The following is a 21,358-nucleotide window of genomic DNA, read 5'->3' as shown; positions in this document are numbered from 1 at the left end:
CATCTTGGTCGACAGCACCTGTACGATCGCCTCTTCTTGACATTTGCTGACTTGGCTGTCAAAGTGACTAGTCAACAAGTACTGTAGCGATAGTCGAGCGAAAGTGTCCGCTGGACACCACACGAGGTCCGTCCAATCGCCACGGGATCATTCGGTTTGTTAGGCAGAGCCACTGCTGTCGTATTGGGTCATTGCCAACGTGTAGCGTACGTCTCCTCGCCATCTAGTCCATCAAGCGCGTCGTCGCCCAGGCACTCTTCAGCTGAACTTATTATGTACGTCGTAATGACTGTCAGATGAATCTGGTGCGGTCTGCTAACTGTAAGAAGATTTGTCGCAATCGTCTGGTAGTCTCCAGTCCACGTTCTTACTGGCCGGAGGTATAGGGTGCTCATCTCTTCCGCGTGAGCATTCCGCAAACGAACAAGACGTCAGCCTCTTCTTCCCGTCGCTGCCACCCAAACGCTCTCTACTCCAAGTCGATCTTTCGTTTCACGGCAGCTTAGTCTCGCTTTCCCACCTGGTCTTTGCATCTCGAAGTTCACCGTTCCTGCCAAGTACCGGTACCTTTCGAAAAGTACCTGCACCAACAATCTTCGTCTCAGTAACCGGAGGGTTCAGAAGCTATCCTGACAATGAAGATATCGCAGATGCTGAACCCTGTCTGTGGTGGCCGCGACGACCACCTCAGTTCGAACTCGCCGACGCCAGCTCCATATCCAGTGGCTGCAGTCTCAGAGCCAAGACGACAAAAGATTCCAAAGGACGCTCCAATCTTTTCCGAAGGTAACAGAACCGTCGGTAACGTCAACTTTCCGCCGCACGAGGCTGGTGAAGACCATGAACTCTTACACCAGCATCGCCGGTTTCAAATCTATCCTTTGGGTGAGATATCCAGGAAAGGTGTAAGGCACATCCCGTACAACAGCGACAAGAAGGCCTTCCACGAAAAGACTGGACGCGAAGCTTTTGAAAGTAGGTTCTATTCACCCTCCTGCTAGCTTGATGCTGACTTGAGTTTAGTGTTCCAGTACACGTACAAGAGACCAGATGACGAAAAAGAGTACACTGTTGTCTGGGACTACAATGTCGGCCTCGTTCGCATGACGCCTTTCTTCAAGTCATTGAAGTATTCAAAGGTAGGTTGCTGACTAGCCCACTAGATGAAGAGGAGACTGACTGGTGCAGACGATACCGGCCAAGGCGCTGAGAGAGAACCCAGGACTGAAGGACATCAGCTACAGTATCACCGGTGGGGCTCTGGTGTGTCAAGGTCAGTGTCGTGGTAGCAATCATACGGAGATGGGTACTGACTTCTTGTAGGCTATTGGATGCCATACCATGCAGCCAAAGCTATAGCAGCGACATTCTGCTACGACATTCGATGGGCACTCACCCCGGTATTCGGTAACGACTTTCCCTCCGAGTGTCTGCATACGAAGGACCCATGCTTTGCCAAATTCCTCATTGACCCGACCACTGTGCAGTTCTGCGCGCAAGAGACGGTTCGTTTCGCAAAGCTGGGTTCTGCGTATGCTGTTCCCAAGTCCGACGCATCGTCGCTGATCGAGACACCGAAGATGCACTGTGAGCCGTCCTTGCGCAAAGAGAAGCTGGTCATGCAACGGCGCGCGCGACCGACTGATATCGAGAGCGGGTATGGGACGGACACTAGTCGGCATGGCAAGTATCTCTGCTCGCCTGAAGTATCTCCTCGCACTCAGTTCACGCCCATCAACCGGTCGCAATCTCCATGGTCGCCACGCACAATCGGCTCTTCCCTCTTGGGCTCGCCTGTCAGCTTTCAGGCGCCTCCGGGTTTACTCACGCCCACGTCGGCTCCATACGAGTACCACGTTGAAGGCTTTCGAGCGAAGCGGACACATTCGAAAGTCTTTTACGACGACCACGTCACTCGTCCCGAGACAGCCACCACGGTGGATAGCGCGCATGACTCGGGGGTGTCCGGTGGCGGCGACGACCATACACGCGATGATGTCAGGGCGGCGGAGATGTTGTTGTCGCTCTGCACTGGGGACAAGACGATGCCACCGACGAAGCGGACGCGTTGTGGTCTGAGGTTCTAGGGACGTTGTTCCCCACCTTCCTCGCGATATCGATGACTAAAATACCGCCGGTGGTGCTTTCCTTTCCCGTCAACCCATGACGTCTCGTAGCTTTTCCAGCGCGCATCGTCGGCACACTCGTTAAGCAACCTGCATTGAGCCTGTCTTCTTCATGTCAAGGATACCAAGGCGCACTTGTTAAGCGGTTTGCATTCAGCTGGGCTTTTTGATTTTCGAGACGCGCTGTTGGCGCTTCGGTGTCGCTCTTCGGCGTTGTTTCCCCTATATATGATATTCACCAGAAAGAGAATACATAGCATCAGGCAAGCATCGCTGTGTAAGCAATATCAGGCGGTCGGGCAAACATCATACTTAAAATTGTAGATAGGCAGATAGCTGCATCTTTTGTGCGAAATTACAATCTTGCTATGGTCATCCCGTGTCTTTTGGATTGCTATCATGTAAGCTCACTTGGAAGCTGCCTTCTGGCTCTCGATCCTCTTCCTTGTGCCATCGATAACCGCATCCTCGTCCCAGATGTACGTCACACTCTCCTGCTGGTTAACCTCAGCGGCCCATTTGGAGAAGTTGGGCAGTGCATCGAGGTCAGAGATGATGGATTTCGGAAGCAGCTCGTGCTTGGCCATGGCATATGTACGGATGATGAAAGGTGCTGTCAGAGCCTGCAGTGTGTTAGCGTGGCTCGGAGTCCTTTGGGGAGGGAATGCGCCTTCGCCTCAGACCAGGATCCGGTCGTGGCTTGGGCTGCTCCTCTGACGATGTACTTACCTCAGCCAACGTAACCTTCTGGCTACCTCCAAAGAATGGCTTCGCATCCTTCAGTAGCGGCTCAATCTCCTTAGTAACAACATCCACAAACTCCTGGCTCATCTTTGCTTGCTCCTCCTTGGAGTCACACATTAGGATTTTGTAGAAGAAGCTCCCCGCCTTGCTAAACCAGGTGTCGACGAAGAAGCTGATTCTTGCCCGGGTCAGAGCTGCTTCTGGGGTGCCAGACGCGGGGAGAACATGTGAAGGGTACGCATCTGCCAGGAATGTTGCGACGACTCCGGACTCTGTGATGATTTCGCCATTGAAGTTGATTGCGGGAACGAGGCCGCGCTTGGAAGTGTTAGTACCACTTCATTGCATGAGAGTAGGGCTGAACCTACAGGGTTGATCTCAAGATACCACGGCTCTCTCGGTTTACCCAAATCGATAATAACCTCCTCATACGGAAGCCCCAACTCCTTCAGCACGACATGAGCTCGATGTGCCCAAGGACAGCGATGGTTAGTGTAAAGCGTAATCTTGGGCGCATTTCCGTTGACTTGAGCCATAACGATTGATATAGGATATCGAAGATGATTTCAGCGCTAGGACGGTGCGGCTGAGAATGCGGGTGCGGGTAATACGACTAGGAATGCCAAATGTGAAGCTTAACGGATGCAGAACTAAGAAGCGCTTCTGAGAGAAATGGTGTTTATATATGGTGCTATGGTTAACCTCGCAACTCGGTGTTGGGATTAGAAATCAGCATACGTGGTGTATTACGCCCGCGTGCTGGGAGGGGGGCGGAGGCCGATATGTGGGGTAGGCCATCCGCGAAGTAGTGCGCCTATCCCCCGAGCCTTTTCGCCCGGAGCTCCGTGTCATGAGAGATTATATGCCTGATGACCGAGATTTCCGCAAGCTCGGCGGAAGAGAATGGTGCCTTATGATGCATGTGGTTCGCCAGGGCTGGGGCAAGGTCGTTTCCTGCAAGCTTCGCAGACAGTGTAGCCAGAGTGTTCCAAGAGACCAGGGCGATTTGGGCTTGCAGCAGACGTCCATATGCGCGTTGGGCGATCTTCGTGCCAAAGTGTAGTATGAGGATCGAGAGCCCATGGTATTCAGCGGATAATACCGTCGCCTTCGACCTTCCACTCCATAGCGGTCGCGTCCGTCTTCTTCTTCGCCCTGCGCTTCTCATTGCGCAGCCGCCTCTTCTCCTCGGCGTCCTTCTCCAGTTGCTCCTTGGTCATGGCCAATCTCGCATCTAGATCCGTCACCTCCATAAACTTGTCCTCGTCCCGTTTGCGCTTGAGATATCGTAGGCGTTCCCGTACTTCGTGGACTGTCGCGCGGTGGACTTCGCCCGACTGGCCCGTCGCGACCAAATGCTGCTTGCTGTTCAGATGCTCGACATACTGGATGTTGTCCCTGATGACTGTTAGCATAGTTCATAGACTGTGATAAGTGCGACAAGGAAGACGTACTTGAATGTAAGGTCGCAGGCTTGACAGTATGCGCCCGCACCGCGTCCCCTCTTGCCAACAGCGGCTGCTGCTGATGTGAGGGTTTGCTTTCCGATCATCTTGCTCCAGTCTATGCGCTCTGATCTGGCCTCGGTCTGCTTCAGATCATCGGGCGTGGACGCTCTCCGCCTGTATGTCTTGCCCGCCAGCTTTGCCTCATATCGCTCTTTGCCCTCTTCACGGTCTTTTGCCTCCCTATCCTTCGCCCGCTGCGCCATCTCGTCGCGATCCCATGTTTTCCTGAAGTCTGTGTCGCCGCCGCCAGACGTTCCATATGCGCCTGCTTTTCCGCTCATGATGGGTGATGCGATCAACTACACTTTCCCTGATCGCGTAAATATGTTGTTCGATTGTTCAAAGCGAGGCGACTGTTCAATTATTCGGTTAGTCGCGTGGTGCCGTACGGAATTTGTGTGACTAGGTGGGTGGTGCTGTGTCTAAGGATTTCTACAAGCTCAAGTCGCGACTTTCCAAACCATGGGTGCACGGACTTACGTAGCGGAGCTTTAGGCATGTGCTATCACCTATTGTATTGGCTTCGCCAAACATTATACGGAAGAATCATCGAACTTTGATTGTATTCGGACGAACTATAGAAGTAAATTCAGGTTCAGGTACATGTTGAAGATCTGATAGTACCCACTGCGAATGAAACTCCTGTGAACGAACACTCCTCGCTATGCTTGATATCGCTTGTGAATATAGAGCGGTCGCAATACCAGAAACGCGACCAAATTCAACAGCGCCAATACATGCTATGGTATGTTTGTGCTACTCAGTATCTGTTTGTTGCTTCGAAGGCCTTTCATGCCTGCAATAGCAGTAAGACCCACCACCATTCGTTCAGGCGATCATGACAGGACGTTATGGAGTGAGCATAGAAAGACAAATTGAAAGAAAGTATACATCGAGCTATTCAGTATCCGTAGGGATCTGGCGGCCGAGGATACGACCCGTTGTGGTGGATTGGCGGAGTCGGCACAGCAGGAGGTGGTCCCCCACGCATCACTCTGAGAGCCATGTGTTGCTGCGGCACGGATCCCTCCCTCTCCCGTCGCTTCTTCTTCTTCTGTTTGACTCCGTACCCTACATCCGCGTAGCCTGCCGCGGCGAAGGGTGGTTCAACGACTTCTCGAGAGCGATCGTCCGGCAGTCTGAGCTCGACAAGGCTATAGAAGTAGTCCAGCACTTCTGGATATCGCAGCACCGATGCGCGCCAGTCAGCGTCGATACCGCGCTTGAGTTCCGCGTGCGCCTCTGCGATCTGTGTCTGCAGCGTCGCAACGTACATGGGATGTATTGGCGGGTGGCCAGAGTATCGCATGTAGACTTCGTAGTTTGGGAGGGAAGCTAGGTATGACGAGTGCGCTTGCTTGCGTGTCGAGGTCAATCTTTCGAATGCGTTGAGGATGTGCTGGCGAGCATTGTTGATTACCCAGTCTCTACACATAGTCAGCACGTATTTCAAGAAGCACGCCTGGATCATACCGTATCTCAGCCATGCGATCTTCCATAGCACGCGCCTCGGCCTGCTTAACGGCTATCTGTAACCGCTCCGATTCGCAGGAGCATTCAGGATACGGCGGCGCATTGCAGATGGCACAGTTGGGAGCTGCATCCATTTCGTGTGTAGCAAGTTGGTGAGCCACTGCTAATCATCGTCGGTCCAGAGTGGGCCGTACACGTTAAGAAGCTGCCTCGGAGCTCGCTGCGGAGGCAGAGTGAGGCTGCGGTATGGAGTATCGTCGGTTTAAAACAAGCCCTAGGCGAATGCTCGCGCTTGGGTAATCAGGCACAGGCGGTGACAAGTGACATGTTACATGACGAGCAATGTGGATGCCCGTGACGGGGACTGGCTAGCTTCGGGCAGCTTATGGACGGATTGATGGATTGGACAGACTTGCGGATGCGTTATGAGTTGGCAGAATCGCTAAGGTCCGCTCGACACCCAACCTCGCGCTACGCCAAGGCTGTTTATGTCTAACAGTCCAGAGTCCGAGGAGTCGATCGGAAGCTAGGCACATGTCGACTACTATGCTTCACCGTCTTCTGGTGATGGATGACAACCTTGATCGTGAATAAGTCTGTATGGCACATGTCGGTACTCGATCTTCGCATCAGGCTACCCCGCCTTCGCTTCCAGCCTTGTCCGACCCCTCGATGCTCTCCGATCAGGACCAGCGCAAGTGTGCTCCGTATCCAAAGCCATCAAAGACGTGACATGTCAGTGGTATCCATCATCATGGTACCCTGAAAAGCAACGTGAGGCGGATGGATAGGTGCTCTAGGGCGTCATGTATCCGATATTGGCAATTTGCTTGAGCTGATAAATATCAAGCAATGTCGACTCACCGTCAATTCTAATGCCAGCTCGTTCTGATGTATGTCTTGTATGTCTGATCCGTAGGCGGTTGATGTTCCGGATTTGTTGGAGTTTCTGGCGCGAGAGGTAGGCTGAGTGACCTAGGGCACGGACAAACCTGTGCGTGGAATACCTGTACCTTAATGTGAGTGAGATAACTTCTTCACTCCAGAAGTCCTGTACAGCTTCAAAGAAAAAGAGCGACTTCGATACGTTTTTCGGCCATTGAGCTTGGCAGACGCTCTGTTGTTATGTTCTTGTAGGCGCCTCCCTAACACGGCAGACTTCGTGACGTCACGCGTCACTCTTGCCAAAACTCCAGGGCTAGCTTCTTTCATCCGTGAGAACAACAACTCCATACGCTTCTGCGGACGTCAGCTCACACAAACATCATCTCATTGTATAGCATGGGCCCTAACTCAGAAGACATGACAGCTTCCGCGTGTTGGACGGGTCAAGTCCTCCCGAACAGCCGCCATTCGTTCGGTCCCAACTATCAATTTTTCGCCGGCTCTCGCAAACCTCCGATGAACGGTGCCAGTTTGACCGCTTGCTGCATGGCGTGCATATTTCGATACGTGACGGCTACGGTTGCCGATTTCGCATCCTCCGCAAAGTCTTCCGAGCCTGGAGCGGCACCCCATTCTAACATGCAATGCGCCCGAACGGTCTGCTATCTTCTAGATCCTCGACGACCAATTGCAAATCTGTCACAAGAGCTAGAGGATGACTTCCGCCAGGTTCGTGCATCGCGCAGAATCGATGTGGGGTATGTCAGCTTCAGCTTTGCTGGGGTTCAATAGCCCGGTAATATTCGCGTCTCTGTACTGTTGGACTGTCGCAATGTTTTACACTTTCGCAAAACTATGTAAGAAATGGCAAGAGGATGTTGAGCTCTATCAAGTTTACACACACTCCGAACGATTGTTCATCCTCGACCTCTGCATCAAGTATCCAACACCACGATGCCATGCTAATGACTCAGCGGTACGAACGCGTTCTCTATCGGATGACTAGGCCGCTCAAGACAGGCTAATCTGTATCCTGCGCGCGCACGGACTGCGCCCTTCAACTCGACATCTATCAGAATACGGTTTAGCGTCTGTAGAAAGTGTGCAGTGCTTTCTTTGGCATGGTCCTAAAGATGAGTCCAAGCCAGCAGTCATACTTAGCAACCATACTTCCGCAACGACATCTTGCGCCTTATTGTCAAATCTGTACGGAGGGCGCGCATTTGTCTTTCCACCCCTCTCGAGCCATTGACGCCAACCAATACGATTGATCTTGCTTGCAAGATCGTGCGCCACGATCATGGCGACGCCTAGTGCAGCCTTTGATATGGCAGACTTTGTCGATTTCGGAGAAACAGGCATGCCCAATGCGTCACAAGAAGCTTCTCTCGGCGTCTCTGAGACGTCACTACCCCAGAAGTGAGTATGCCGTGCATTCTATCCAATCGTATACTCCGACATGAAACTTGTATACTTGCGGGATAGCAAGGATAACAGTTCATACTTGCCAAGTTCTGCGTGTATGGTTCTGACTCTGACTAGCTGTTTACTGGATGATGACTCTGGAGAGTTGGAGAACTCCGCCAGCATTCAACCCGCAAGTGCAGACTTCAATACAAACTTTAGCAGCTGGCTTCCGACTTATCAAAAGCCTGTCCAGCCTTGCGAGTACTGTCGATCGAAGTCTCTCGAATGCTTTATCTATAACGCCGATGGATCCAAGCGACCCGGATGTTCGCCATGCAACGCTCTGTTTCGACCATGCAGCTTCAGCAACCCTGAGCGTATGCCAGGTATGCGTCAGAGGACTGCGCTGGACACCTTAGATGTGGTCGCAGAGAACGACGTTCGACATCTCGGTGGGCTTACTGGTAAGAAGCAGATGCGATCGCTAGGTCACCTCGGTCCGATCGAAGATGGAAAGGAGGATGACGAAGGTCCCAAGAAGGGTGCCGCAGCTGCTCGCTTTCCACGAGCGGCTGTGAAGGTGCTCAAAGACTGGATGCTCATGCATATTGAACACCCATACCCGACCGACGAAGAGAAGGAGACCTTGAAGCAGCAGACTGGCCTATCGGTCGGTCAAATCTCGAACTGGATGGCGAACACAAGGCGAAGACAGAAGGCTCGGCCCAAGCGAAGCGCTTCGCCGAGTCTTCGACCATCAACAGAAGCTATCAACATCCCAGCAGGCAAGACCTGGGAAAGCATGAGTACGTATTCCGAGTCTGGTTTCACAAAATCGCACAAAACTCTGGCTTCGTCGTCCACCGGAAAGTTCATCACTTTTCGTGTGGGTGACAGGCGTCCAGAAGATAAGAACAAAAACCCAGACACTAGCACCATGGCTCAAATGCCGGTGCTTCAGCAGCAGGAATGTTTCGGTTAACTCTCGACAGATCCGTTCGAACGATGGAAGCACTCTCCTCCTGAGAACGAACCTGCGCCGATGAACGCTATCGCGCACGCTGTTGAGACTTTCGACCTGCCGCAAACGGAGAGCTCAAGTAGCAGCTATCGCAAGGATATATCTAACGATAGCACCGGAAGCTTTTCTGTGTTCAGAGCACCCTCTATTTCCTCTCTGGAGACCCGCCCCACCAACGTGTCCTCTGGCTCCTTTGGATCTCACAACTCAGCCTACTCGCATGGTTCCCGTCACTCTCTTGGTTCGTTGAATAGCTTGAAGTCCAAGGAGAGGCGAAGGCGTCGTCGCATTCCCACACGAGCGCCAAAGGCTGGTTCTGACGAAGGGCAACGTATCTTCCAGTGCACGTTCTGCACTGATACTTTCAAGTCCAAATACGATTGGTAAGTCTGTTCTTATATTCTCGTGATGCAACACGCACTTCGAGCCAACAGTCTCCTTCAACATCAAGTCAAGGCCTCTTTGGGCGTGCCGTGGCCATCCGGTCACCCCATGTGCTCGACATGTGATCTTCTCTTTGCTCAGCCACTACATCTGGGATGCCATGCGGACGTCAAATGATTTATCAAGAGACAAAAAGCTGACACTTCACAGGTCACGGCACGAGAAGAGTCTACACTTGTCACTGGAGAAGTGGTTATGTGCACCTTTAGGCGAGATTGTCGCCGACAAAGCTACGGGAAAGCCCAGATGCGTATACTGCGATGAGCTGGACCCCAGCAAAGAACATCTGGCCACGCACAACCACTCGGCCTGTTATGAGAAGGGCCCGGAATCCCGAACCTTCTACCGGAAAGATCATCTCCGACAGCACTTACGACTCATGCACGGTTGCAAGATGATTTCCAGTATGGACACATGGAAGTCGGAAGCCCAATACATCAAATCTCGTTGCGGCTTTTGCGGAATGAACTTTGACAAGTGGCAAGACCGCCTCGACCATTTGGCGAAAGAGTTCCGCAACGGTGCACAAATGAAGAATTGGAAGGGATGTAGGGGCTTAGATCCCCATGTCGCTATTCACGTTACCAATGCGATGCCGCCTTATCTCATCGCCAACGAAAGCAAATCGCCGTTCCCTTTTTCAGCTTCCAACAGCGCAAGCCTCAAGGTATGTAACACTGTGGCGAGCATGTGGACGCTTCGGGTTGCAAACAACAGGCTGACTTTCCAACAGCAGCTTAATTTATCCGTCGATAGTAGGGATCTTGAATACCTTCTGCCCAACGTTAACGATATCGACGCGACGAATGACCTGTCGGTCGCATACCAAACTGGCAGTGACCCCTCGACTATTGGACCCATTGTCCTGACGACACCGAAAGACTATTCACCTTCCAAGTCTCCCGTTAACAACCCGAATGCAACCTGCTGGGAGATCCTCACACTACAGCTGGGCCGCTTCGCACGAGAGCACATCGCAAAGCATGGTTCCGCGAACTTGACCGACGAGGTGTTGCAAGCTGAGTCGCGTCGTATCCTCTACGATGACGATGATCCATGGAACCAAACATCTGCGGATAACCCCGAATGGCTGAACCTGTTCAAGAAAGCACACGGCATCAACTGCCAAACACCAATAAAGAGTAAGTGAACCCGTCCCCGTATGCTTCCGAAACTGTGGCTTACGTCAAAACAGACATCAACGGAGAGCATGAGATATTTGAAGATCTCGGCATCAACTACGGCTCTGCATTAGATTCAAGCTTCGACATCAACAACTTCGGCTGCACCTCAATGTCTCAAAACGACCCTTTGCGCGCTCTATCTTACGAATTCGCCCTATCCGGCTCGGTAGGCGCCGTCCAAGGACATGCGCGACAACTTTCCTCAGGTCGCCAAACACCTTACAGCGTACCAGGCTTGACCGGATCGCCTACCTCACCGGCATCGTATGCTCCTATCACGACTACTTCGAGCGCAGACAACTTATTAGGCGTCTTCGAGCCCATCTCGGAACTCACGTGCACAAGAGCCGGAAGCGGTGGTCTTTGTTTTGGCGAGCATGGCGAGATCGGCTTCTCGATCAAGACTGCTGGGTCGCCTAAGAGGAGGTACTGGCTCGATGATTCGACTGCGCATATGGCACCGTTTACATCCAGCACCACCGAGCAGCCCGTGTGTCCGACTGTCGGTGAGTCTGCTATGGACGACTTCCAGTTCCCATCGTGGGATCAGTTGCCAGAGGATTTGCAGAACCCAACGAGCAGCGCGGACTTTGACTCTACTATTCCTATTACGGCTTCCGGTGTTAGTATGGCGGCTATTGAGGCTACTGATGCGATGCCTTGGGATGATATGGACTTTGCTATGGATTTGGACACTGATATGGATATGGGTCTCAACTAGGTGTGACATGGTTGATGATCTTTAGGTAGTTTTTTGTTCAAAATCTTCATTCCATTTGATGAAAGAAATTCGCGTTTCCCTTAGGCTTAGGAATGCAGGCGTACACCCAGGGTAAAACGTGTCTTAGCTTTCTGTATTGAGGGTTGACGCATCGATATAGATCTAATGATCATAATTACATCGCATATTCCCTACTATACCTCCCAACACACCAACTCGCTACCAATTTCACTGCTATCATCTACTTGCGTACCTACGGTAGCCGACCTGACCCTGTTGTCGTCCCACGTTCCACAGCCACGCATCTACGCATCAGACCACACGTACGTGGCCGCCTACCCACCGCCCACCCCACTCCGCTCCTGCAATCCACATCCGTAACATACCCAAATCTCCTTCCTTCCTCTTTATCATCTTTTTATAAGATATTAAATTTACGATGACATCATCAATCACCAAACATTATCCTGGCGTTGTGGCGGGTAAGCTTCCCCTCCATCCCTATAACATATCCCTTACTAATTTCAGCCTTCCAGAGTGGTTATCGCGTTAGACTTGAAATCTAATTCCTTAGGGAGCGTCAGTTCGAGTCTGGCCAACGTCGATTGTATTTTTGCTGGGTTGTACGATGTGGAGGTGGGAGATTGGGATAGCTGGGTATGCGGTAAGATTTTTGGGTTAGAGAATACGCGGGGACTTGGACTTGGATCATGACAACGCGTGTATGGACGAATGGTCTTCTTTGGCATCGTTCGAGAATTTCTTTTTTGTAATTTGATCTACATACCATAATTTTTGTACGTCTCTATAGCTCATCTGCGCTGACTCTTTGAACAATAATACCTGACGCCGCGCCGCCTCCGTTGCAAATGACAGCAGCGCCGTATTGTCCAACCTGGAGCTGATGTAGCAGCGTAACCAATATCCTGCTTCCGGAGCTACCCAGCGCGTGTCCCAGAGCAATAGCACCACCCCTTGGGTTTACGTTGTCGGTGCCGAGACCGAGGATCTTGGCGTTGGCCTTGATGACGGCGGCGAAGGCTTCGTTGAACTCCCAGATGGCGATGTCGTTCTTTGAGAGGCCGGATTGCTTGAGGAGTTTCTCCACGCAGGAGGCGGGGGCGACGGGGAAGTCAATGGGGTCTGGGGGGTGTTAGTAAGGGTGGGCTGTAAGAAGAGGACGGGGATACGTACCAACAGCAGCGTCGGCGTAGGTAACGACCTTCGCTAGTACGCGGCTATCCTTGCCGTATTTTTGGGCAATCTCCTTGCTTCCTAGGATCAGCGCTGATGCGCCGTCACTGAGAGGTGAGCTGTTGGCTGCTGTGACTGAGCCGTCTGGTCCCTTTTCGAACGCTGGCTTCAGTGTGGAGACCTTGTCCAGCTTCAGCTTGTTGTACTGCTCGTCCTCAGAGATGATGGTCTCGCCCTTCTTTGATTTGACAGTAACTGGTACAATCTCATCCTTGAAGAGACCGTCCTTGTATGCCTGCTGTGCGCGCTTGTATGTTTCGATAGCATAGTCGTCCTGGTCCTGCCTTGAGACTTCGTACTTCTTGGCGGTGTTCTCCGCACAGTTGCCCATGTGAATTTGGTTGTAAACATCCCACAGTCCGTCAGCGATCAGGCCGTCTTGCAGCTTCTGGTGGCCGAATGCTGGTTGTTGGCTGGCCCTGTTGAGATAGTATGGTACTCTTGTCATGTTCTCCATGCCACCCGCCACTTGCGCTTCCGCTTGTCCGAGTTCGATTGTCGAGGCGGCAATGTTGACTGCCTTAAGACCCGATGCGCATACTTTGTTGATGGTCGTGGCTTCGATGTTGGTGGGCAGACCAGCGAAGATGGCAGCTTGACGCGCGGGTGCTTGTCCAACGCCTCCTGAGAGGACATTGCCCATGTATACGGCATCGATCGAGGATATTGGAACTTTTGACTTTTCGAGGGCGGACTTGATGGCCGTGGCACCGAGTTGGGTCGCGGATACGGTTGTGAAGTTGCCATTGAACTATGGCGTGTTTAGCAGCTGACATGGCTTGGGATGATGGTCTACTAACCACTGCAGTTGGTGTTCGGCTGGCACTTATGATGTATGCATCTCGAATTTCCTTCCTTTGCGGCGCGGAGCTGCTAAATTGTCTTTGGATGCTGGCCAGCCGTTGTTGAGGCCGCGAAGCCACTCTCATGGATGTGCGAAAGGCAGAAGACGACATGGCTGAACGACGATATTCCAAAAGTTCGAGCTGTTCTGAGAATGCGGAGAAAAGGACTCTAACGAGCAGAAGCGTGGTTGTCACATGGCGGCAACAGTTCCGTGGCTAAGATGCGGGCGGCGGGATGTGGAGGATACGCGCTCTGACGTCTATGCCGAGGTTCGGCAGCACACGGCACCACCCGGCTTAGTCGCTCTCATGGACTCTCCTCCTTCCCCATACCAAGTGGTGAACCGACAGACGTCCAAGCTTGATTTTAGTTCATCACGACCCCTGACCTTCTGTATTTTAGTGTCGACGCAGCCGACTACATCTATCACACTCTGGAAACTGCCTCACCGTCCCACGCAAACATGCTTCACTCTAGCCAACATGTCACAAACGCGAACATATCACGAACCTCTCCACCATAGCCACGCGTGAACACGACGGCCGCGCAGTATGGTGTATCGTACGGATTGGTTCGTTAGAGCTCAGCTGGAATACAAGACCCACTTCTACTCTTAGGAAGCTCGCATTGTGTGTCTGTAAAGGGAATTGTTGATTGAGTACAGTCACCCGCATCATGACAGTTGACAGGATTGTCGTAGGAACAACCGTCTCACGGTTTGTGAAATTCTGTTACCACAACATTTATTGACGCACATTCCTCTTCTGCTCACCGGTCAGCTCCCGTCGGTCACGCGTCCATACCGGAGACCATTGCTTCGAAGCTGTTTTGTCATCTCCCTACTATCCGTCTCTTCTTTTATTCGCCATTGAGATCTCTTCACCGCCTGTATGTGCGGGTATCTGCACGATTGTACCTGCATCAACATCGTGATACTGCGATTGCTTGGCCACGTTGGCTGCTGTGCCACGCCAGACAAGCGGGGCTCTACTGTACCTTGCAGTCTCCCAGAGTCATTCGGCTATGATGAGTACGTTACCCGTCACATCATGTATGAGATCATCCGGATATTCACAGGGACATGGTCTGTTGTCACATCCGAGATCAGGCACAGCCACTTTAGTTTGGATTGCAGCATCGTACAGATATCAGCGCCATCTAGCTTCAGCTGCGATTTCGTACACAAATCCGGAAGGAAGTACAATTGGCTTCTTGAGGCGTCCTCGTCGTCTATAAGAAGTGGGTAAAGGAACGGTTTGTGAAAAAAACTAAGCTCAAGCAACTCTTCCAAGCTTCCTTACAATCAAGCCACTGTTACCAAATCTTCTATCAACTTCCAGCCCGATCTCGAGATCTATATCGCGAAGATGCACCTCCCAACCCTCGCCCTGATGGCCAATACCGCTTTCGCGGCTAATATCGTCATCAACAACAAGTGCCACGAACCCGTCTGGGTATCAACCGTTCAGAAGGAGGCAACTCCGCTGAAGAAGATCCAGCCCGGCGACACATGGTCCGAAGCACAGAAACCTGCTCTCGACGGCGTTGGTGTCAGCATCCAGATCATCAAGCAGGACCACATTTCCGACGCGCCAATTCTGAACTTGCAGTACTCTTTGGGAGAACATTTGTGGTACAGCATAAGCAGCGTGAACGGTGAAGCTTTCAAAGACGAAAAGCTGCGCATTCACAACACCGCTAGTCTGCCTGTTACAGAGATTGTTTGGGTCGGTGATCACAGACCAGAGGGTACAGAGGCCTATATGGATGGCGAGGCAACGTTGACGCTGGAGCTGTGCGATGACTTTGCGAGACGCTTCAGAGCTTAGTCTGAGGATGATGGCTGGAGATGGTGGTGTCTTGGGGCGACTGGTAATGGCTGCGGAGGGGTGCGATTGACAAGGCGAGGTGGGATAGGTTATGGAGCGAAGTATCGTAATGGACACTATGCAGCGAGGTGTTACGTAGGGTATCAGAGAGGACGTCACTCCTTTAGGGTTTAATCATTGTAGGATACAATTCAAATGGGTTCATTCCGGTTGTATCAAATATCGCTCTTCCGTGTTGGATCGTCCAAGCTGTCTGAAAACCATAATCTAATTTTGCAATAAATCGTATCTACCTGTATCGTGCATGTCGAGCTGTCTGAGGCGCAAAGACAGACCTCTTTTGGGTAGGTTTTGTTCGGTTCATCTGAATTGGTACTAGCGCCGTTCCTGAACGCTAGACCCTGGCAGGTGTGTGATGCTCGATTGCCGACCCTTCGCTCTTGCAAACTACATCCCGCCAGCCGCACCTCTGTTGCACTGCTTCGTCAAACGCGCAGCTGTGATCTGTCATATTCCTAGTGTCATACAGCGAGCTGACTCCAACTTCCTTTCAACGCAGCAAACAGACCCGAGCATACGCGCAGCGCTGCGACTACCCTGCTCTAGACGATCAACGCCTCCTAGACCCTCGACGGCATCACCTATCGCCATGGTTCGAAATGGCAGTCCGTCGCCGGCGGACAACTTTCCGCTGGGTCATTCTGCGACATCCCCTCAACCACAACCTTCCAAGCGCGACAAACGGCGCAACATGCTCGCCGAGAAGCTGGCAGAGATGATGGCGACCTTCTCAGACAATCGGGACAGTCATTACAGAGCCCAGCTCGCCGCGCTCCAAGCCGACATCAACCTCATTATGAAGGCGGACCCGTATGCGAACCAGCCGCTCGAGGATAGCAATGAAGAGGCCGTGGAGCTCGTTTCGCAGATCATGGGGAACAACGTACCTACCGCACCGAGCGCGGGTACCGATTACATTGCGCAATGTGGAAAACACTATTCGCGCTTTGTCGACGCCGTCAATGATGCGATGGAAGAGCGCGACTACAACCTGACCATGCTCTGGGTGAGTCCCACGGCTTCCTGCCGTATTGGTACGAGACGCTAACCGCCAATTACGCAGAACAAGCACGAGAACACGAAGAACGAGATCGAGAATTCGCACTACTACAAAGTCCAAATCGCCGAAGAAGAACACAAGCTGCTCGCCGCCACCATCCGCGAACGACTGGTCGCAAGCATACAACAACGGACAAACAGGCTGAAGCGAGAGAAGGAGCAATTGGACCTGTCTGACAGCAACGCGATGCTCCTCCATCCCAATCAGTTCAGCATAGGGCATCCGGCAAGTCCTGGCGGGCCGCAAGCGCCAAGAAAGACCCGGAGGACGGGGCACAAATTTGGCGACGCGGAGGAGCTGGCTGCTGCTACTGAACACAAGAGGAAGCGCAAGCTGTATGAGGACCAGGACAACGATTCGCCAGGTCCATCCGGCCGCCCCACCGAGATGGGCATCGGCTCACCCTTCCGCGAAGCCAAAGCGCGCACCGTCAATGCCCAGTTCGAATCGTCTGCATACTCGCTCGAGCGCCTCTTCAGCGAGAAGGAGCTCAACATGGCCATGAACCAGGCCACCATGGCTGCGTCGCACTTTTTCGCCAAGATGAAGAACACAGAGGCCGCACCGCAGGAAGCCGCAACAAACGGCAACACCAATGGCGCAAACGGCGAGCACGCATCCGAGAACGGCGACGCCATGGACCAGGACCAAGACTCAGACGACGTACCAGGCGCAACCGACATGATGCGCCAACACTCGTCGAACCCACACGCGACCCGCGGCGCCACACGCTCAGCTCTGAACCCCACGGCGGCTATAGTGAGCGGCCAAATACCTCCGTTCATCTACAACCCGCCGTTCGTGTTAGATGCTAAGATCTTCCAGAAGATCAACGCCTCGGCACCGCCACCACCTCCCCTCGGCGCACACGACGTCGAGCAAGATCTGAAGCTGATGCTTAGAGACGCACCACCTGACGACGACATCAACGAAAAACTCCTACAAGCCGCATGCAACCCCGTCAAAGCGCGCGACTACCAAGTCCAGCCACCAAACTTCTCGGAACCCGTCAATGAGATGACGAGTGCACTTAGGAGTACAGCGCCCCATCTCGAGGTTGGTACTAGCTTAGGCGGTGTTCCGATGAGTGCGCAGAGTAGTATGGCGGGTTGGTCAGATGCTGGTAACAATACACCTCTGGGCCGTTATGGAGAGAGGGACTCGCTGGCTGTTGGCGGCCACGGCGGCGGTGTTGTGATGACAAGGACCGCAAGTGGTAATGGAAGAGGACGTGGCCGGGGACGTGGAGGTGGAGGGGGAAACTGAACGTGTTCCTTGCGGCTTACACTACAGTAAGAGTGAGTAAATGGAGACATACTACGCTGATGTAGGCGTCTGGCTTGCTTGCTTTCTGTGGTGGTAGAGGACATGTTCAGTCTTTCCCTTGAGTAGGGTCCCACAGTGTATCAGGTTTCGCGTTACGGTCTCGCACTATATACCCACGATTGGCGTTCGGGCTCGCGGTGCATCGGGGTGGTGCATATATGCTTATATGTCTTGTTTGATTTCCTTTGTTGCATGTCCGCCTACATAGACATTTGGGTGGAGTTATTTGTTCATAGTGCTTGTATTAAGTATATGTTATGACTTGACTTGCCTTCTCAGCTTTACTCTGCCTGTGTGCCACAACTTCCCAAGATGAGCTATGCTGAATGAGATCTCGAGATGAGCTAAATTTCTTGCTGCGGAATACGCTGGCAGAATGGTCACAGTGCGGGCTCGTGGGCATGTACCCTAAACGTATGTACTGGCTGACTTCCGTATGAGTTTACTACGTTGAAGGAGACAACACTCTGCAGTTTACATTAGCATGAGAACGAAAGTTAGAACCAAGAAGTCTATCTACATCGCGTTTAAAGAAAGATTGCTTTTTCTCTTTCGTCTGTAGTGACCAGGTGTTCTATTGTTTCATAAGATGAGGTGAGCGCTTGACAAGGTAGACAACCACGATCCCTTCCGCGTCATGTATGATCGATCATATACATGTCATCAGATCAGTGTTCTCAACATCACAAAGCAAAACAAGACTCAGTATATGAAGTATTCTCTCAATTCTCTCTACACAGGATATGGAAATCCCACTATTAGAGTACATGCTATACCACCCAACTTTTCCTCCGAATCATTGATCGTTATTCATCCGATGCATTCAGTAAAAACCGTGAAATGGGCTCAATGTTGGCCGTGAAACGCCGTGAACTACCACCTAAGAAAGAAGAAGTCTATGCTTGAAGATGCACAAGGAAAGAAGACGAAGAGACTGCAGTGAAGCGATCCGCTTAGTCGACCTCCTCGACAGTGGGGCCGTCGTCGCCGCCGGCACCACCTGGGGCACCGCCGCCGGGCATACCACCACCGGGCATACCGCCGGGCATGCCACCCTCACCACCAGCTCCGTAGAACTTCATCATGATGGGGTTGGCGACACCCTCAAGCTCCTTCTGCTGGGACTCGTACTCGTCCTTGGTGGCAGTCTGGTTGTCGTCCAACCACTGGACGGTCTTGTCGATCTCGGCGGTGAGCTTCTGCTTGTCGCCGGCGTCGAGCTTCTCGTCAACCTTGGAGTCGCTGAGGGTGTTACGGAGCGAGTAGGCGTAGGACTCGAGAGCGTTCTTAGCAGAGATACGGGCAGCCTCAGCCTCGTCCTCAGCCTTGTACTTCTCAGCCTCAGCCAACATGCGCTCGATCTCCTCCTTGGACAGACGGCCCTTGTCGTTGGTGATGACAATCTTGTTGGTCTTTCCGGTACCCTTCTCGAGGGCAGAGACGTTGATGATACCGTTGGCGTCGACGTCGAAGGTGACCTCGATCTGGGGAACACCACGAGGAGCAGGGGGGATACCGGTAAGCTCGAACTTTCCGAGCAGGTTGTTGTCCTTGGTGCGAGCACGCTCACCCTCGTAGACCTGGATAAGCACACCAGGCTGGTTGTCGGAGAAGGTGGAGAAGACCTCGGACTTCTTGGTGGGGATGGTGGTGTTGCGCTTGATGAGAGCAGTCATGACACCACCAGCAGTCTCGATACCGATGGAGAGCGGCGCGACGTCGAGAAGCAGGATCTCGGAGGTGGACTTGGAAGATGTGTCACCAGACAGGATAGCGGCCTGGACGGCAGCACCGTAGGCGACAGCCTCGTCGGGGTTGATGGACTTGTTGGGCTCCTTGCCGTTGAAGAAGTCGGAGACCATCTTCTGGACCTTGGGGATACGGGTGGATCCACCGACCAAGACGATCTCGTGGACGGAGGACTTGTCGATCTTAGCATCGCGGAGGACACGCTCGACGGGCTCCATGGTGGAGCGGAAGAGGTCCTGGCAGAGCTCTTCGAAACGAGCACGGGTGATGCTGGTGTAGAAGTCGATACCCTCGTACAGGGAGTCGATTTCGATGGAGGTCTGCGCGGAAGAGGACAGAGTGCGCTTGGCCCGCTCGCAGGCAGTTCGGAGACGACGGAGAGCACGAGCGTTGGAGGTGAGATCCTACTGAAAGTTAGCGGAAATTCATGGGAAAATTGGGTTGAGGAATACAATGTGCCTACCTTCTTGTGCTTGCGCTTGAATTCGTTTGTGAAGTGGTTCACAAGACGGTTGTCGAAGTCCTCACCACCCAAGTGGGTGTCTCCGGCAGTGGACTTGACCTCGAAGATACCCTCCTCAATGGTCAAGAGGGAGACATCGAAGGTACCACCACCCAAGTCGAAGATGAGGACGTTGCGCTCACCCTCGGTCTTCTTGTCAAGACCGTAGGCGATGGCAGCAGCGGTGGGCTCGTTGATGATACGGAGGACGTTTAGGCCGGCAATGAGACCAGCATCCTTGGTAGCCTGACGTTGCGAGTCGTTGAAGTATGCGGGGACAGTGACGACAGCGTTGTTGACGGTGCCACCGAGGTAGGACTCGGCGGTTTCCCTCATCTTGACCAGAACCATGGATGAGATCTCCTCGGGTGTGAAAGTCTTCTCCTCGCCCTTGAACTCGACCTGGATGACGGGCTTGCCGCCCTTGTCGATGACCTTGAAGGGGAAGTGCTTCATGTCGGCCTGGACCTCAGCGTCGGCGAACTTGCGGCCGATGAGGCGCTTGGCGTCGAAGACGGTGTTGATAGGGTTCATGGCGACTTGGTTCTTTGCGGAGTCACCAATGAGACGCTCGGTGTCGGTGAAGGCAACGAACCTGGAACGCGTTAGCAATGGTCGTGACTATAGGCCGGAAGTGATGACTTACGAAGGTGTTGTCCGGTTACCCTGGTCGTTGGCGATAATCTCAATGCGGTCATCTCGGAAGATACCTACGCAAGAGTAGGTAGTACCAAGATCGATACCAATCGCGGGTGCCATGATGTCGATATGTGTGTGTAGTGGGGTATCAAAAAGGAAGAAAAGGTCGTAGTATGCTCACAAGTCGGTGACTTATAAAGGTGAGGCTTTCGCGGTGTAGTGTGGTTTGTGTTGTGTAGTGGAAAGAGAAACAGTCCCAAGGCGTGGGCAGACGAAGTTTTTGTATCGCCTGGCAGCGTGGTGTTTCTACAGAATTCCAGCGCCTTCGACGCGCCAAGCAACCAACCAGAACCTTCCCGCAAGCTCGCGCAAGCTCTGCGACCCACTAGAAACAGCTGCCTTGCACGCTTTCCGGGGGCAAATGCCTAATTCTTGTCATCCTGGCTCCACTCGCGGCTGATTGTACGCTGCATTATTGCGCCCAACGCCTTGTGTTCGGGGACTGTGAATCTTCGTGCATCTTCTTTCGCCGCCGCTGCAAAGGGCGCTGGCCGCCGCCTTGCTATGACGGAGGCCTCAC

At 52.8% G+C, this 21,358-nt stretch overlaps 9 protein-coding genes and 1 pseudogene across 10 annotated transcripts; 5 read left to right on the top strand and 5 right to left on the bottom strand.

Moving 5' to 3' along the window:
* Positions 1–552: 552 nt before the first annotated feature.
* Positions 553–2,087, top strand: BKA58DRAFT_425388 (uncharacterized protein; the record flags this gene model as incomplete). Its single annotated transcript, XM_046172925.1, has 4 exons — positions 553–975; positions 1,024–1,139; positions 1,189–1,273; positions 1,324–2,087. The coding sequence occupies exons 1-4, from the start codon at positions 636–638 to the stop codon at positions 2,085–2,087; spliced, it is 1,305 nt and encodes a 434-aa protein (XP_046030374.1). The 5' UTR covers positions 553–635.
* A 446-nt stretch (positions 2,088–2,533) lies between these two features.
* BKA58DRAFT_304022 (thioredoxin-like protein) lies at positions 2,534–3,406 on the bottom strand (the record flags this gene model as incomplete). Its single annotated transcript, XM_046167002.1, has 3 exons — positions 2,534–2,749; positions 2,856–3,188; positions 3,239–3,406. The coding sequence occupies 3 exons, from the start codon at positions 3,404–3,406 to the stop codon at positions 2,534–2,536; spliced, it is 717 nt and encodes a 238-aa protein (XP_046030373.1).
* Positions 3,407–3,945: 539 nt separating this feature from the next.
* BKA58DRAFT_3423 (uncharacterized protein) lies at positions 3,946–4,969 on the bottom strand. Its single transcript, XM_046168362.1, has 2 exons — positions 4,325–4,969; positions 3,946–4,268 (listed from the first exon to the last, which is right to left on the bottom strand). Exons 1-2 carry the CDS (start codon positions 4,657–4,659, stop codon positions 3,959–3,961), a joined length of 645 nt encoding a protein of 214 aa, XP_046030372.1. The 5' UTR covers positions 4,660–4,969; the 3' UTR covers positions 3,946–3,958.
* Positions 4,970–5,279: 310 nt separating this feature from the next.
* BKA58DRAFT_433270 (uncharacterized protein) lies at positions 5,280–5,985 on the bottom strand (the record flags this gene model as incomplete). The annotated part of the gene is made up of 2 exons (XM_046173171.1): positions 5,280–5,805; positions 5,852–5,985. The coding sequence occupies 2 exons, from the start codon at positions 5,983–5,985 to the stop codon at positions 5,280–5,282; spliced, it is 660 nt and encodes a 219-aa protein (XP_046030371.1).
* A 1,901-nt stretch (positions 5,986–7,886) lies between these two features.
* Positions 7,887–11,707, top strand: BKA58DRAFT_371652 (uncharacterized protein). The gene is made up of 6 exons (XM_046169050.1): positions 7,887–8,155; positions 8,279–8,949; positions 9,136–9,547; positions 9,759–10,275; positions 10,342–10,750; positions 10,804–11,707. Exons 1-6 carry the CDS (start codon positions 8,037–8,039, stop codon positions 11,511–11,513), a joined length of 2,838 nt encoding a protein of 945 aa, XP_046030370.1. The 5' UTR covers positions 7,887–8,036; the 3' UTR covers positions 11,514–11,707.
* A 333-nt stretch (positions 11,708–12,040) lies between these two features.
* On the top strand, positions 12,041–12,117 carry BKA58DRAFT_t14 (annotated as a pseudogene). Its single transcript has one exon. The product of its transcript is annotated as a tRNA-OTHER (tRNA).
* A 135-nt stretch (positions 12,118–12,252) lies between these two features.
* Positions 12,253–13,840, bottom strand: BKA58DRAFT_371649 (Thiolase, N-terminal domain-containing protein). The gene is made up of 3 exons (XM_046169049.1): positions 13,568–13,840; positions 12,708–13,518; positions 12,253–12,656 (listed from the first exon to the last, which is right to left on the bottom strand). The coding sequence occupies exons 1-3, from the start codon at positions 13,721–13,723 to the stop codon at positions 12,319–12,321; spliced, it is 1,305 nt and encodes a 434-aa protein (XP_046030369.1). The 5' UTR covers positions 13,724–13,840; the 3' UTR covers positions 12,253–12,318.
* A 723-nt stretch (positions 13,841–14,563) lies between these two features.
* On the top strand, positions 14,564–15,550 carry BKA58DRAFT_3308 (uncharacterized protein). Its single transcript, XM_046168162.1, has one exon. It carries the CDS (start codon positions 14,981–14,983, stop codon positions 15,440–15,442), a length of 462 nt encoding a protein of 153 aa, XP_046030368.1. The 5' UTR covers positions 14,564–14,980; the 3' UTR covers positions 15,443–15,550.
* A 329-nt stretch (positions 15,551–15,879) lies between these two features.
* Positions 15,880–18,156, top strand: BKA58DRAFT_425383 (Sds3-like-domain-containing protein). The gene is made up of 2 exons (XM_046172924.1): positions 15,880–16,508; positions 16,566–18,156. The coding sequence occupies exons 1-2, from the start codon at positions 16,092–16,094 to the stop codon at positions 17,826–17,828; spliced, it is 1,680 nt and encodes a 559-aa protein (XP_046030367.1). The 5' UTR covers positions 15,880–16,091; the 3' UTR covers positions 17,829–18,156.
* Positions 18,157–18,841: 685 nt separating this feature from the next.
* Positions 18,842–20,898, bottom strand: BKA58DRAFT_406994 (heat shock protein 70 family; the record flags this gene model as incomplete). Its single annotated transcript, XM_046171998.1, has 3 exons — positions 18,842–20,041; positions 20,101–20,734; positions 20,786–20,898. 3 exons carry the CDS (start codon positions 20,896–20,898, stop codon positions 18,842–18,844), a joined length of 1,947 nt encoding a protein of 648 aa, XP_046030366.1.
* Positions 20,899–21,358: the final 460 nt, after the last annotated feature.

This window comes from Alternaria rosae, assembly GCF_020736505.1.
Source record: "Alternaria rosae strain MPI-PUGE-AT-0040 chromosome Unknown BKA58scaffold_1, whole genome shotgun sequence".
NCBI lineage: Eukaryota > Fungi > Ascomycota > Dothideomycetes > Pleosporales > Pleosporaceae > Alternaria > Alternaria rosae.
Note: the sequence above shows the minus strand (reverse complement) of the source record. Positions and strands in the feature narration are given on the sequence as shown.